At 37.5% G+C, this 14,704-nt stretch overlaps 1 protein-coding gene across 1 annotated transcript in view; it reads right to left on the bottom strand.

The window, feature by feature from the left end:
- Nucleotides 1-309: 309 nt before the first annotated feature.
- The window catches only part of Mbnl3 (muscleblind like splicing regulator 3), an 87,452-nt gene continuing 73,057 nt past the window's right edge, over nucleotides 310-14,704 (bottom strand). The window contains 8 exon segments of the mRNA XM_032890160.1: nucleotides 310-876; nucleotides 2,636-2,703; nucleotides 3,607-3,701; nucleotides 5,893-5,928; nucleotides 7,832-7,982; nucleotides 9,227-9,466; nucleotides 10,450-10,465; nucleotides 10,467-10,639. Coding sequence (XP_032746051.1) covers nucleotides 2,650-2,703; nucleotides 3,607-3,701; nucleotides 5,893-5,928; nucleotides 7,832-7,982; nucleotides 9,227-9,466; nucleotides 10,450-10,465; nucleotides 10,467-10,639 — 765 coding nt within the window. The 3' untranslated portion in view covers nucleotides 310-876; nucleotides 2,636-2,649.

Raw genomic sequence — 14,704 nt, 5'->3', positions numbered from 1 at the left:
TACTTAAGAGGAATGATTTGAGGTTGACATTTGAACTTTCCCATCATAAGTAGGTAAGTATTTTTCTCCTTTAAAAATTTAGTCTATTATTGACTATGCAAGGTCAGATCTACAGGTGAAATCCTACACATGAACAGATTTTGTGTCCACTCAGAAGTGAGGGCTTCAAAATGTATATCTCAAGGAAATGTTTTAAAGAGGGCATATTACCACGAACCTGTTATACTTTTCAGTCACATATAGCTCTGTTCCCACTTATGTCATTCTAATTGAAACCGAACACCACCTATAATAAGAAAACACTATAGCTTGGAAAAGCTAATCAGAACCCAATTTAATACAATATACCAATGGAGGAAAATGGCTAGGAAATATTAGTTACATTCTACATCAATCCAATAGACTATCTTGTAAACAAAATAGTAAGGTAACACTTCAAAAACAGAATTTATCCACCAAGAGTATACAGTAAGCCTACAGTACACTGTGGATGTTCAGTTAGCATAAATCATTAATGAAAAAGTCACAACATTTTATGGTTATATTCAATGTGGCAATTTCTATCAGAGGGAAAATTAATGTAAAATGGATCTGATAATTCATATACATGACAAAGATGTATGGTTGTATTCTATATGATAATTCATTTACGATTAATCCAATAAGGTAACACATAGTCGTTAATTTTCTATTTGCTTCAACATCTCCACAGACTTTTAAATCTTGAATTTGTCAACAGGTATTTGTGCTTTAATATATTGACTGCACCATGCTTATTGTTGTGTTGGACATACGAGAACATATGTAGAAAGGCCACATGGAGTTTCTTGTTGAGAGATTCTGATACTCTGTAACTCTGCTGCTCAATATTTCCAACTGAAATAGAAAAACAAAACAGAGTCAGTAAGAAGCACTGAAGGGTTATTGAATAAGGTGTCAGGAGACTACTTCTTATTGCACTTCTTATATGATCTAATAAACCAAGCTATGCCCCACTCTGAATTTCAGACACTCTGAGACAGTGGGTTAATGCAAAGAATCATGGATCACACACATTGCTGGGATAGTCTATGGGAGGTTCCAATGGTGGGCCATATTTAAGGTATTATCTAGATAATGCTGAAATATATGCTTATTGCCTAAACATTGGTTCATCTCATCCAAAAAGCATGTACCCTCAAAGTGTACTTAATACTAAAGCCTTTGAAAATGTCCAATAGTAAACAAGGCGTTACACTTTTATCCGAATATCTTACACTCTTGCAAAAATATCCTGAGTAAGTCATGTACTATTATACAAAGCGACACTTTTGATCTTTGAAGATAATCTCCACGCTTGTTACACGTGAACATGATTATTCTCTGCCAAACACCTCATTTCCCATGGGAATCAAGTAGAAAAAAATCATTCTTCCCAAACATATTTTCTGTAAACTAATACGTTTGAATTTTCTTTACCTTGATGTGTAGCAGCCTATGAGAACTTAGCAAGCATTGGATAAACCTCCACTGTAATACTTTACCAAGTTGCTACTATTCCAAGTAACACCTGCGGAATGATTCGAACTTCCAGCTCCTTCAGGTTTTCCATGTTGTTTTTAAGACGTTCCTTATGACTGGGGGAATCTGCTTATCTAGTGTACAATAGCTGTGGGCTTTGTCTGAAACAGTATTAGGGACCTATTGCTGGGAGAAGTACAACTAGGGTGGCAGCAAGCATATCAGCTACCTCCTTGAACCAAATGTCAGACTGCGGTGGGAGACATTTAAGCTTGCTCCACTGGCAATGCACTTCCAAATAGTTTCATGTGTTAGGTGTCTAGGGTTCTTATGTATCTTCAACAAACATGCCCCCACACGTTTAAGACCTTGAATTTACGGGTGTCCCCGATCTAGGCAAAAGTAGAGGTCAGTGGTTAAGGTTGAAAGAATAAAAATAATTATTAGATCACTAAGTTATTTTGTGTGCCATTCAAACTTCAAAACAGCTGGAGCAATTCTATTTGATGATTATGGAAGGCAACACCTTGCGGCATACAGAAAAAGCCCTGCTTTGTATACTGACCCAGGGAGAAACATAGCACTCATTGCCTTTAAAATAATCTCATCAGCCAAATTCAAACAAAATGACGTTGTTTTGCTTCAACAACAACAAGAAAATAAAGCTTAAGCCTAGAGAATTAAGCTGAGTGTCTTTGCGCATGCCTTTAGCCTCCGTATTTGGAAGGCAGAGGCAGCCACATCACTGAATTTTTAGGGCATTCTGATGTACAGAGTCAGGTATGGGACAGACAGGGCTACACAGAGAAATCTTGTCTTGAAAAGAACAAAATGGAATAAAAAAATTAAAGTTCAAATGTGATATGTACTTTTGACTAAAAAAATCTTGCCCTTTTGAAAATAGAAAACCATTATTGAGTATATAAAATCATTATAAAAATACATCAACAGCTATTATCTGCACATCCAAAATTTCATCTTGTTTCTCTCATAATTCAGTTTGGAAACTTTTGAATGCACAGTCAAACTCAAGTTATAAGCAAGGTCTTTAAAGGAAAATGTTTACCCAAACTTAGCAAATAACAACTGTGTAAATAAAAGATAAACCCTACAAATAACATCTTTTAATACTTACAGAAACTTTCTGTTCTATTGTGAAACAAACATGTTCATATTCAGTTCATGTACTGATAATTGGGGCATCTACAGTAGTAAAAAAGATTTTACATTACAATGGTGCCTTAGGAAAGTTCCATTTATTTTGTTCATTGTTTGGATTTGGTGCATCAATAACAATGATCAGTTTCACAGGAAACTTTGAGTAAGTTTACTATTTCTACTGTGTCAACTTTGCAGAGCACGGGTTGGAGTGTAGTTTAATCATTGAATGAATGCTGTGTATGCCATGGTCATGCTTGAAAATATATGCAGCTGACTGGGGTGGGGGTGGGTGGGGGAAGCCCCCCACTTTGATTAAGCAGAATCTGCAGCACAATGTTCAGTAGCTACTGTACCAATCCTCCACAAAGTTAAAGTCCTAAATATTGGACAGCTGCCCTGACTCTGCCCTGAAAAAACTAAGCCAAATGAAAATCAAAACAACATGAGCACATCTAATGTCTACATGAGGAGGGTTTCTGATGTAATCACTAGGTGAAAATCAGGATATGTATTCCTGAAGAAATGTGATAGCATGCTTTTTTTTCCAGTGGAATTTCAAGTAAAGATGATGTGCTTATTAAATCAAAGTTCAAACACAATAACCATAAAAGAGGAGGGGGTGGTAAAATAAGTTTTCCTCTTGATCAGAATGACAAAGCATTTCAGACATATACAGAACAGCATATACATTTGAGGACTGGTGTGGTAGCAACAATTTGATATAGAATAACATGAGCAACATCTGCTTACCAATTAACTCTGAGATGAGTAGAAAACCACATACAGTACCCAAATTATATATTAAAAAATTCCACACCTAACGACTGGTTAAGAAACACATAAGCATATGGATCAATACATCTCACCAATCGAAAAGGCATATCGTGTGCCTTTTCAACACGCTGTGGTTATCTAGGTCTGAACAGATGAAGTAAATGGCCAAACCTGATTGCCTGTAGTTGTTGGAACGTAGGGAACGCTGCCGGCAGGTGGTGTTGCTGCAGACATGGTGGAAGGTGTAGCACCGTGCATCATGGGCACTTGCAGTAGGAAACCATGGAAGCGACACATGGAGGGGGAAGCATTTACACAACCATGACAGATACGATGGAATGGGGTGTAGTAGATATTCCAGCAACAAGCCATGTAACATCATCAGGATGGATACACACCAGGGTGCAGCATGCAACCAGAGTCAGTGCAAAGCAGCACAACACGGAATGGAGGAAAATTTCAAAAGAGAAAAGGGAAAGCCAATTATAGTCACCATTAATGAAACAGAGCCATTCGTAACATTCTGAACAAAATAACATTGTAGTGGATTCAAAGGGCTGAACTTTTCAGGAAGTAATGAAGGCCCATGAAAAAACCATCTGCTGTTACCAGGGCTACCTATTAAAGCTAGTTAAGCAGACAAGTCACTAGATTGCACAGTCAAAACTAATTAGGGAATTGAGGACTAGTGTTTGGGTTCAGTGACAAGTTCTGTAACTTGATTTTCTTGTACAATGACAGTTTTGTGTGTACTTACCTGATCTGCATATGAAAGAACGGTGGTTCTGCTGATAAGTATGTGGTAGAAGAGCAGGTATGATGAAAACAATGGGATATGTATTCAGCTTGCCAAGTTTTAACTATTTTCAAACATACAAGTGCTTCATAGTAAATTGCGTCTTCATAGTGAATGTTAGACCTACAATGGCTGGCAGCTGCACAATCTCTTTGGGATGCTTTGCTCTGCTCCTTTCAGTCTCAAAGCTTTTGGATGATTTTCTAATTTCCAGCTTATTTTGGAAAGCCAGGCATGGAATTAATGTGTGAATGGCAATGTGTTAATGGGCAGCATACACAGATGATAACTTGTCACATCTACCTCAGTCAAATTCGGAGTTGCTGACACTGGACTGACAAAGTGAATGCCCAAAATTTGGGGACAAAGTGAATGTCCCCCAAAGAGTGAATAACAGAAACTCCTTAGGTGTCCCTTTTACTCATCTCTGGTTACTGTTTTCCTACAGTCATCTTTGCTTGTCTCTCGTGGTAATTCTAAAAGCACTCATGTTGTTCTCGTTGGAAGTGCAGCAGCTGTGTGCAAAGCTGCAGTGCCAAAGCATGCAATTGCACTCAGAAGCAGAGCTCTGAAAGGGGAAGGACAAGGAAGCAGCCCCAAGAGACAGGTCAGAAAAGGTGAAAACAGAGACACAGTTCTCAGCCTTGCAGAAGTCAGTTCTTGCCCTTAAATTCATAGACTGTTCCTGTTAGTAACCAGGAAAGATTAATTCCTACGGAGGACAGCTAATCCTTCAAGAACAGGCATCATCCCTTGGGCAGGGTTTAGGTCTTGCTGTGTTTATGTTACTTCTATGTGCTCATCATTTTGACCTTTCTTATTTCAATGACCACATAGCCTTTAGTCCACCAGTGGGATGGAGATCAAACTGTTTGGAATTCTCTAATATGGGGGACTGTGGTGTTAGGAGATGCTAAAGATGTGTTCAATCCTTTTTTTTCATGCCAATCTGTTTCACCGTTCCTGGGAACTGACCTCCCAAAATGGCTTTCTCATTTTCTTTTCTATTAGTGAACTACAAATGGCTTAGGGAAGGCTCCAAACCGGTGGTGGCTAACTGATTTGTAACCAAGTGTAACTAATTGTTTCACTTGATGCTATCCAATGGCTGAGAGGACTTGACTGGGAGCTTCAAATTGCATAATTACCTCCATATCAGTTTTGGAATGATTCAGTTGTCCCTAATTTCTGGGCAGATGATGTTTCATTCTTGAATGCTATAGAATCTGTCACAGAACACTGCGGGATGTTCTAGCGTTGCTTAAGTCATTCTTTTTCAATATTTGTGTAATGACTGCATTACACTGTAAGGATAACTTAGGGAGGAGATTGTTTTATTGTAGATTATAAATTATACATTAAAAACTTATTTTTAAAATAATAGATAAAAGAACAAGAAAAATAATCTAATTTCAGTCCGGAAGGAAAGATTTTAAAAATATTTCACTTGCTATGGAAATGGCAGGGATAGAATTTGGCTACAGTGGCAACCTACTTGGACCTGAGAAATGGGTCTACTTTGATTGTACAAATCACCATACTAAACCTTAAGTACCCAAACATGTCCACTTACACCATTTTGTCAACCATGTTTTCATAGTCACAGCAGAAAGATGGTTTTAGGCTAGAGAAAAGTGTGATTTTTTTTGTATGAAACCTACCAAAAGTTGAAGCAGGAGTCATGCACAGTATTGGCCCTGTACACCATGCAGATAAGCGGGGAAGGTAAAGAAAAGAGAGATTTCATTATTAAGGCTTAATAGAAGTGCATTTTAATTGGGAGATCATTTTTTGCAACATCAATTCATCAGCACATGCAAAAGAGTAACCCATGCTTCTAATTACAGGTTAGATTTAAGACCACAGACCCAGGTAATAAAAGCAATTCAGGTTAAAATAGAACTACTTTTTTAAAAAAGGAATAACCTCACTTAAATTAAGTATTTATTCTAGGCAAATATACTGTCAAAACTTTATTCATAAAAGGAAATTTTTTTTGTTTCCTACACCCATCCGTTTAAAGGTATGTTCCAGGATCCAAGTTTGTTGCCTATTTTTGTCTTCTGTAGTTGGAGAATTACTCTATTAACAATGTGTCCCACACCTCGTGAAACCGAGGAGCAGTCTCTTTGGAGATTGGCTTTCCATTATGGGGAGTCTCAGCTAAATTAGATTTTAGTTTGCTATTAATTCAGGGGAGTGCATTTGGGAGATTTCTTGTACGTCCATATACTTTAGTTTTGAGACAGTGAATTTGAGAATGGCCTAACGTCTACTATTTAGCTAGACCAAGCTGGCCCTGTACTCAAAAACGATCTTGAGTCAGCTTCTTGAGTGTTGGGATTATGGGCATGCAACTAAAACTAGCTTGTATATGTGTCAAATTTGGCAAAACAAATGTCTAACTTCTACATACATTCACTCTAAAATTGAAAAGAAACCCTGGAATGAACAATGTAAAATTTTCCACACTCAACCATCCCTGGCTGAACATTCTGGGCCACCAAATTTATTCTATAGTTACTGAAAAGTGGCCAAAATGGAGTGATCTGATGTAGATGGAAATTGCTGTGACTGTTGAAGAAAGTAAAAGCTACTTCAAACCATATGAGTTTTCTCTTTTACTTTGTGGCATTATATATTTTTCTTTAGACTTGGAAGAAAAGTCTATATCATTAGATATAAATTGTCTCCCTTTCTAAGTGATAGAAATATGACAAAGAAGTTCATTTTTCACCTCTGGAAACTATTATATAAATGTATGGTGTCTGCCTTGGAAATGGTGGCTGGATGAATGACTGTCAATAACTAAACACTGTTACGTCAATGGCTCCCTTCACAATTAGACAACTGATCAGCTCGTTATCTTCCCTATGTCTAAGTACACAACGCTATGCATCAGGCATGTTTATGAAATTTATAAATCTTATAAATGGGTTTAAAGCAAATGGTACTTTTATTTATTAAGGCTTTTTAAAGAGAAAAAAATCCCAGAACTTTCTGGAAGTAGTAGAGGTTAAAGTTAAGGCTTTGCCCATGCTAGACAAGTTCCCCATTACTCCACACACTCCCAACTCCTATTTTCACTTAATAATAGTTTCCAAGAGTCAGAAGCTGAAACTACCTGTTTTATATATAGACCATAAATTTGCTATAAACTTAAGGGTTTAAAAATTACTGATTGTTATATCATAGTTAAACGAACTACAAAATTTACAATATTGAGGGTGGAAAATTCTTTTGACAGATAATTACTATCTGTGAAATAATTACTAAGAGTCAAGACTTTAGCTGAGATTAAACTAAGGGAATCAACCTTCAGAAGCATAAAGTAAAAAGAAATGCCAAAAAAAGAAAACTATTAACATCTTTCTTCTTTTGATTTCAAGCCATTCATTTCCAAAATCATGTTACTCTAGATAATAGCAAATCAAATGGCATAGCTTTACTTTACCTATAGTGAAAATGCATGCTGATAGTCCCCAACAAACCCCCTTTGGAAGGGGCTTTGCAGTACACATACTAAAACTGTTAAACTCAATATTCCCAGAGCTGTGCCCTCACCTGTTAAACCCAATATTCCCAGAGCTGTGCCCTCACCTGTCGGGATGAAAGCTGGCTGCGGAACCTGCATGTTAGCCAGAGCCTGTTGGCAGTGGAAAACACTGGGGTTAAAGACTGGAGTGGCACCATTGACCTTGTCAAGGGCTGACCTCTTTGGTATCAGCTGAAGTGCACCAGGCGGCAGGGCCTATGAAGAAGGGATGAATTCATCATTAGTATCAGGGAAGAAGTAAAAATGTACGCAGACCAAGAAAGTGCCAGCGATCAAAGATGCAATTTGGGAAGCCACAAGGGTAACCATGGAGCAATACTTTCCAGGAATAGTAGACACCCAGCAGGGTAAATTAACAGATTGGCTGTTTCAGAGCAAAACATTTATACAAAACAGAAACATAAAGGGAAAGGGGCTTTTAATGTCTCCAATCCTTAACACGTGGGGCAGGAAGGGGCGGTAAACTTTAACAGCAAATTGTCATACACAACCTCTTGTGTATGCTCACTTAGTAAACAACAGAAATGAGACAGAGGGAACTGACAGTAGAAGAGGGAAGGAGATTACTAGCCCAACACAGATGTAGTGAAACACCCGAGCATTTCTAGTGTTGATCTCTCACACGGGGTCACACAGCACCACACAATTATTTCTTCCTACTTGCTACTTTTTAGTGTTATTAATCAAAGCTAACTTTTCCCACAAATGGCCACTAGGCTAATGCAAAGGAGAGGCCTTGTCTCTCAGTCAAGTCAACGTCTCCCTGAACCTATGGTAGCCTTGATCTTTCCCTCCCTTCCTGCCCTGTCACCAGACTGGAAAGGTAACTGTGACCTTTGTGAGATCAGAAGCTACGTAGTACTCCATCTTTCAAGTGCTGTGCTTTCAAAGGAATTCAAGTGTGAGTGGCGAAGTGCCCATGAGAGGGACTCAGAATTCACAGGCAACGCTGCCACGTTTGACTATTCGGGCTACTCAGATCCTAGGACACTCAAAGAATCATTTACTTTTAAAATTATATATTTTTACCATTTTCTAAGATTGTGAGAAAGAAAATGGTGGGCTAATATTAATAAAGATTTTTAAATAAATTATCATTAGAAAGGAATGTGGTCGGGTAAGGGGGTGGATGGGGAGGGGAAACACCCTTATAGAAGAAGTGGGGGATGGGATAGGGAGCTTATGTCCAGGAAACCAGGAAAGGGAATAACATTTGAAATGTAAATAAAAAATATCCAATAAAAGAAAAAAAAGTCTTAGCAAATAATTAGAATAGATTGGTCCTATCTTTTCTAATGTATAACTTTGGCTATTTGTGTTAAGATACACTCATGAGTGGACAGTCGTTCATATATGCAGAGTATTAGACAAAATAGGCTTACATGAATCATCGACACCTCAGCCCCGACAGAAAGCCCAGAGTCCCAACCTGCTCTTACCATTGCGTTGGCAGCAGCGGAATGGTTCATCTGGTGATGAGCTGCCCTGAGTTTGGCCTGCAAGTGGGGAGGTGGGTGAAAGTACTTGCATTTCTCCCGGGAGCATCGGCCTTTAATGTAATCCATGCAGATTGTCACAGTATTATCAGTGACTTCAATCATGGAAACATCCGTGGGGTGAGCATAGCGGCACTCGCTCTCCCAAGGGTACAGTTTCCGACGCTTGAAATTCACGCAAACCTTAAGAAGGAAAAAAAAAAAAAAACATACATTTCCCAGTGATGACTGGAAGGTGACTGGCTTATATTTACCTTCCTAGAACATATGAGAGTCACATCCACATCTTGTCACCTCTGTAGGAAATAGCTATGAAAGATCAAGACTAATATGAAGCAGAATTTACCGTAAGATAAAGAAGGAATCACATTTTCTACAAAGATGGGAGTGTCTATTTGCCTTATACAAATATAGGACTTTAAAGTATTACTGAAAAATGTATTTGTACTGAAGTTAACCTATCCATCTTAAGAATAATTATTTCTTTAAGGCCTGGGGTGTTTCTTTATTACACAGCAATGTACTGGTAGTTCTACACAGCCCACATGTAAAGCACATTAAATCACGTGCATATTCAGATTCTGTTACAATGCATGAGCATGTGAATGCCAACGGAGCTGGCTTTCTAAGACATCGACTAGTTATTTATGTTAGTGCACAAAGAATAGAATTAAGGGAAAACTAAGGGATGCCAATAAATCAAAGGGTGTTCGAAATTTTCTTTAAATTCTTCATTACTTATGAAGTACATAATTTTTTTTATCATGGAGAAAATAGACACATATTTCATTTACGACATCCACGCATACAGTTTTACATTCTATAATTTTAGAATGTTAGGTTCATTTCGTTTTCAGTTTATCATTCCACATAAGAATGTTCTAGAAAGTAAAGATCGATGAGCAATCTCAATAGTCCTACTCTATAATGCCCCAGCATAGGTGTAGAGAACCTTCTCACTCAGACTTCCTATGCAATGACTCCTTCACTTCAGAACAATGCCTAATTGAAGTTTAAAAATGGTTACCATTCTTTCTCAGGCTCCTTAGGCTAAAAAGGTACTTGGATTTACTTACCCACACTCAACAAATTAGCCTCTGAATATGGTACATCATGCATAAAGTTAACATTCACTTCAAAGCATTTCTATATGTCTTAACGAATACCTCCAGTCTATCCGCACAGGTGGTTTGGACCAGGAACTCCTGGCAGTGCAAGAGGTGGGTTTCAGAAATCAGAACGGACCATTTGGTAAAAAAGCTCAGCAGGAACCATGCCCATCCCGGGATGAGGTATGTAGGGATTGTAAGCCATGGTAGGATTAGGTGCCACTGATGGATTCATAGGAAAAGATGCCTGTGTTCAAAAGAGAGAAAATAAGGTGTTATAGCTAAATAAATCCTTCTTACGATTTATTATACCAGGCATTCTTGAGGGAACATAAGCCATTCCACAGTTTACCAACAGCCTACAACTATTTCTTTTTTTCTTTTATTTTTGAGGTTATATAATTATATCATTTTATTATATTTATTATGAAATTATACTATTATACTATTTTATACAATTATATTATTATATGATTTCTCCCTTCCATTCCTTTCTAAATCTTCCCATAGCCCACTTTTTACTCTCTTTAAAATATATGACATCTTTACTTTTATTAATTGTTGTTACATGAAAAAAGTATATATACATGAAATTATACATATTATACATAATTCCAAATATAATCAGTACTATTTCTTGATTTTTTTGTCTTTTACTAATTCCTATATAGCTGCTTTTAAAATAACAACTCTCTATAGGAATGAACTTTCTTGGTAAGCTGATTTTTGAAAAAGCCCTAATTTAACCAACGAATGACAAGACACACACACATTCATATTCTCTCTCTCTCTCTCTCTCTCTCTCTCTCTCTCTCTCTCTCTCTCTCTCTCTCTCTCTCTGTTTCCTTACTTTTGCCATGCCTCTAAGTTGGGTTTTGGTATATTTCTAGAAACCCCTTTCCTCCCACCTCCTCCTTCCACTTCTCAGCTGTAATTGGCTCCAAGGCTGCCTGTCAAGTCCCAACCACCCAATAGCGGCCTGCCATGCTTTCTTTTCTTAGCCCACTTCACTTTATGGAAGATTTGAAAAAGAAAAGGGTAATTCAGGAAAAGTGAATGCTTTAACAGTTCACCGTCTGCCAAAAATGAGGTTATCATTGTCATTTTATTTTACTATTTTCTCTTTAACTCTAGGCCCTTTTCCATAAATGGATGTGACTTGCCCAACCTTGTCTTTATCTAGGGGCCATATGACACTCATACTTCAAAAGGAGGCTCTAGAAATGCTACAAGGATTCCTGTTAGGGAGGAAGAGATAAGATAACAGAATTATATGGTCCATAATTTAGAGCATGATTACTAAAGAAAGGTCTTAGAAATGCACTGGTATTTCCTGCTTTGGGTATGTCTCTACTTAAGCTTGCCCTGTTTAATGTCTTTAGCCTCACAATGGCATATTTTATCACTTACAGCATTGTTTTCCAGTTCCTGACACATGTGTGCATCTTTCCAATGTGTTTATCATTTCATTGATAGTCCTCTGCACCCTACAGTACTGAATACTTACTGAGTGACTTGTACATACACTTGAAGATACATTGAACAATACATTTTAATTTTAATCAATGAATAATATATACTACTCATATTTCTAATAGCAATTTAATAAGTTAATAACTGGCGCTGGCCTACTGTGTTTTTACTAAGTGCATGTATTCTTTCTTGCACTCTTTTTCTTTCACTGAAGAAATCAAGCTGCACCCACACTTGCGAAGTTGCAGTCAGAGGGCTTCCTCTAACTAGGGGGAAATAAGACTGTGTGGAGTCTGGCAGGGTCAGTAAGTACAATCCCTACCTTGTCCTCCATGCTTACTTTCCACTAGCACAGCTGCTGGAAGAAACCCTGAAGGCCAAGTTGGCTAACATGGAGGTACTCTTGTTTTAGCAGTCCTCCTTAGGTATTTATTAAATGAACTGACTACCCTGTTAAAAAATACAGAAAGAATCCAGCTCAAAGGAACTAGTCTCATTAGGGTAAGAAGATGGCATTTTAAGGTGAAGGGACCACACTAGGTGCCAAGAAAGATGATGGAGCGTCTGGGGAGGGGCTCCAGGGTTTGAGGACAGATAGCCCTGGGCTGAGCAAGCCCAGGTAAGTCTTGTGATGGAACAGTTCTCAGGAACTTGTCGAAGTTCTCACCATCTTCAGGAATTAGACCTGACAAGTCTGATCTTACTAATTTAATGATTCATACTCATGTCCAAATCAGCAAGGAAAGGAAAATCTCCCCATTTGAACAACATAGTAGTCTTGTTTCCATGTATTTGTTTTCTCTCAAACTTTCATGGACTATCTAACTGAAGTCACTTCCAATTTTAAATACTTCTTAATTTTGCTTTCCCTAAAACTGAATAAAACATTACAACTAGGATCTATTGAACAGAGGCTGAAGGGTGGATGGATTATTTTCAGACTAAAAAATAACTCTGTAATTAACTTTCAATTAAAAGCCAAGCTTAATATTCACACAAGGCAAGCTTTCTTTCATGGCTCTAACCTCTGTAGTTTTTCCTTTTTGCCAGGGAAATGTTTCTTTTTACTTCTTTCTGTTTTTAAAACCATTTAAATCTACTTAGGGTCTGTTATTTCTTTTAATAGTATAAAAAAATCTGTAAATAATCAGCCTATTAAAAAGGTAAAATGATTCCTGGAGATGTTTAGTTCTTTTAAAAGATTTAACCGCAAACTCTACTGGGTTGTCATTAGATTTTAAAATTAGTGTTGTAGCTTTTATGACCATTTCCTCCTTGAGTATAAATGTCATTCTATAACACTTTATTGAGAAGCAAGTTCTTCCAATTGCAGCCCTAGACAGAGCTGGAATTCCAGGGCTGCTTATTTCGTTTCAAATAAGCATTTCTATTTTCTCAACACCACCTCTGCCCCAAGCTAACGACTTCATTTTATGAATGTGAACCTTCAATGGCTTAGCTTTGACTAACAGTCATCGGTTAAGTCAAGCAGCCTACAAGCTTGTACATTCAGTTGCAGTAAGCTAAGCCTGCCTCTTAAGTAACTTAATCCTGCCTCTATGTGTATAACAGTCCTTCATGTCCACGGAACTAACATGAAGCCATCTGTAAGTTATTGCCTATTTTAAAGAAGAAGGTAAGGGAGTTTGTGTGTATGAATGCCAGGGACAGAACCCATGGCCTCATACAGGCTAAGCATTCTTTACCACTCAACAACATCCCACAACACTAAGGAAAAGGTTCTTAATACATGGAATCTGATTTCTCTATATAGTCTAGAGTGGTCTGGATATTTCAAACGCCTCTGACATTTAAAGAAGTATTTACTTATTTTCTAATATTTGAAAATATCGAAAGATGTTATATCTTAAAACCAGAGATGTTGATTTTTATCCTTATAGTCTGTCGAAGGATGAAGAATAGGGAATGTAGCAGAATTTAAGAAACAAGATTGCTGAACAATTATTTGTTCACAGTGCCTAGCAGTGATTTCTCCTACCATACAAATTTCTAAGACTCCCGGGGCACTTGCATAGAGCCTAGAAACTACCAAGCACTCAAAAAATGCCTCCTAAAAGTTCTGTGAATGTCTTCAGAAAAAATGGCTCTAATCTTTTGCATCTGGCATTCTGTGAGTCAGCTAAAAGCTGTAGGAACTGTGTCCAGAAAAGCTTCATGTGTACACAAAAATGTGGCCTGGGATCTTAGGAAGTTCAAGGGTCCATGACATCTGCCCCTGAAGCAGGTTTCTGGCTCCTCGTGGGCCCACAGACCACATGCAGTTAAAGTCCCAACACAAAATGAAAAACTTACATTAGACAGATGAGATTGTTTTGTGATTTTTTTTGAAAACTAGATTGTATAGTTCTCAAATGTGAACTTTGTGGGTAACATGTCCTGGTGCATTGGCAAAAAGTTGAATAAGGAGTATAAGAATCCACAAATTAGGACTACTCAGCCAAATATAATCTGCCTTTATTTTAATGCAATCTGCTTTTTATGTTTTAATTGTTTAAAAATATTAAAAGTTATATTTAGTTACATAGGGAAATTATGAGTATATTTTTATTTTAATATCTATTCACTGATTTCGTTGTGCTCATTCATAAACTTGTATTACAAAAAATTTATGGACATTTAACTTCTTTCAAACATAGGAATTAGCGTTCTCTCTCTCTCTCTCTCTCTCTCTCTCTCTCTCTCTCTCTCTCTCTCTCTCCCTAGTCTTCCAAGGTAAAATTTTAAGAGCCTAGCAAATATTCTTCTTAAAGGACTCTAACGTACCTTCTGAACAGTAAAGCAATTCAATAAAAGTTCTGCTCCTTACCCAGCTACCTCT

The sequence above is a fragment of the Rattus rattus genome, chromosome X (assembly GCF_011064425.1).
Source record: "Rattus rattus isolate New Zealand chromosome X, Rrattus_CSIRO_v1, whole genome shotgun sequence".
Taxonomy (NCBI): Eukaryota; Metazoa; Chordata; class Mammalia; order Rodentia; family Muridae; genus Rattus; species Rattus rattus.
This window is presented reverse-complemented; position numbering and strand designations above follow the sequence as displayed.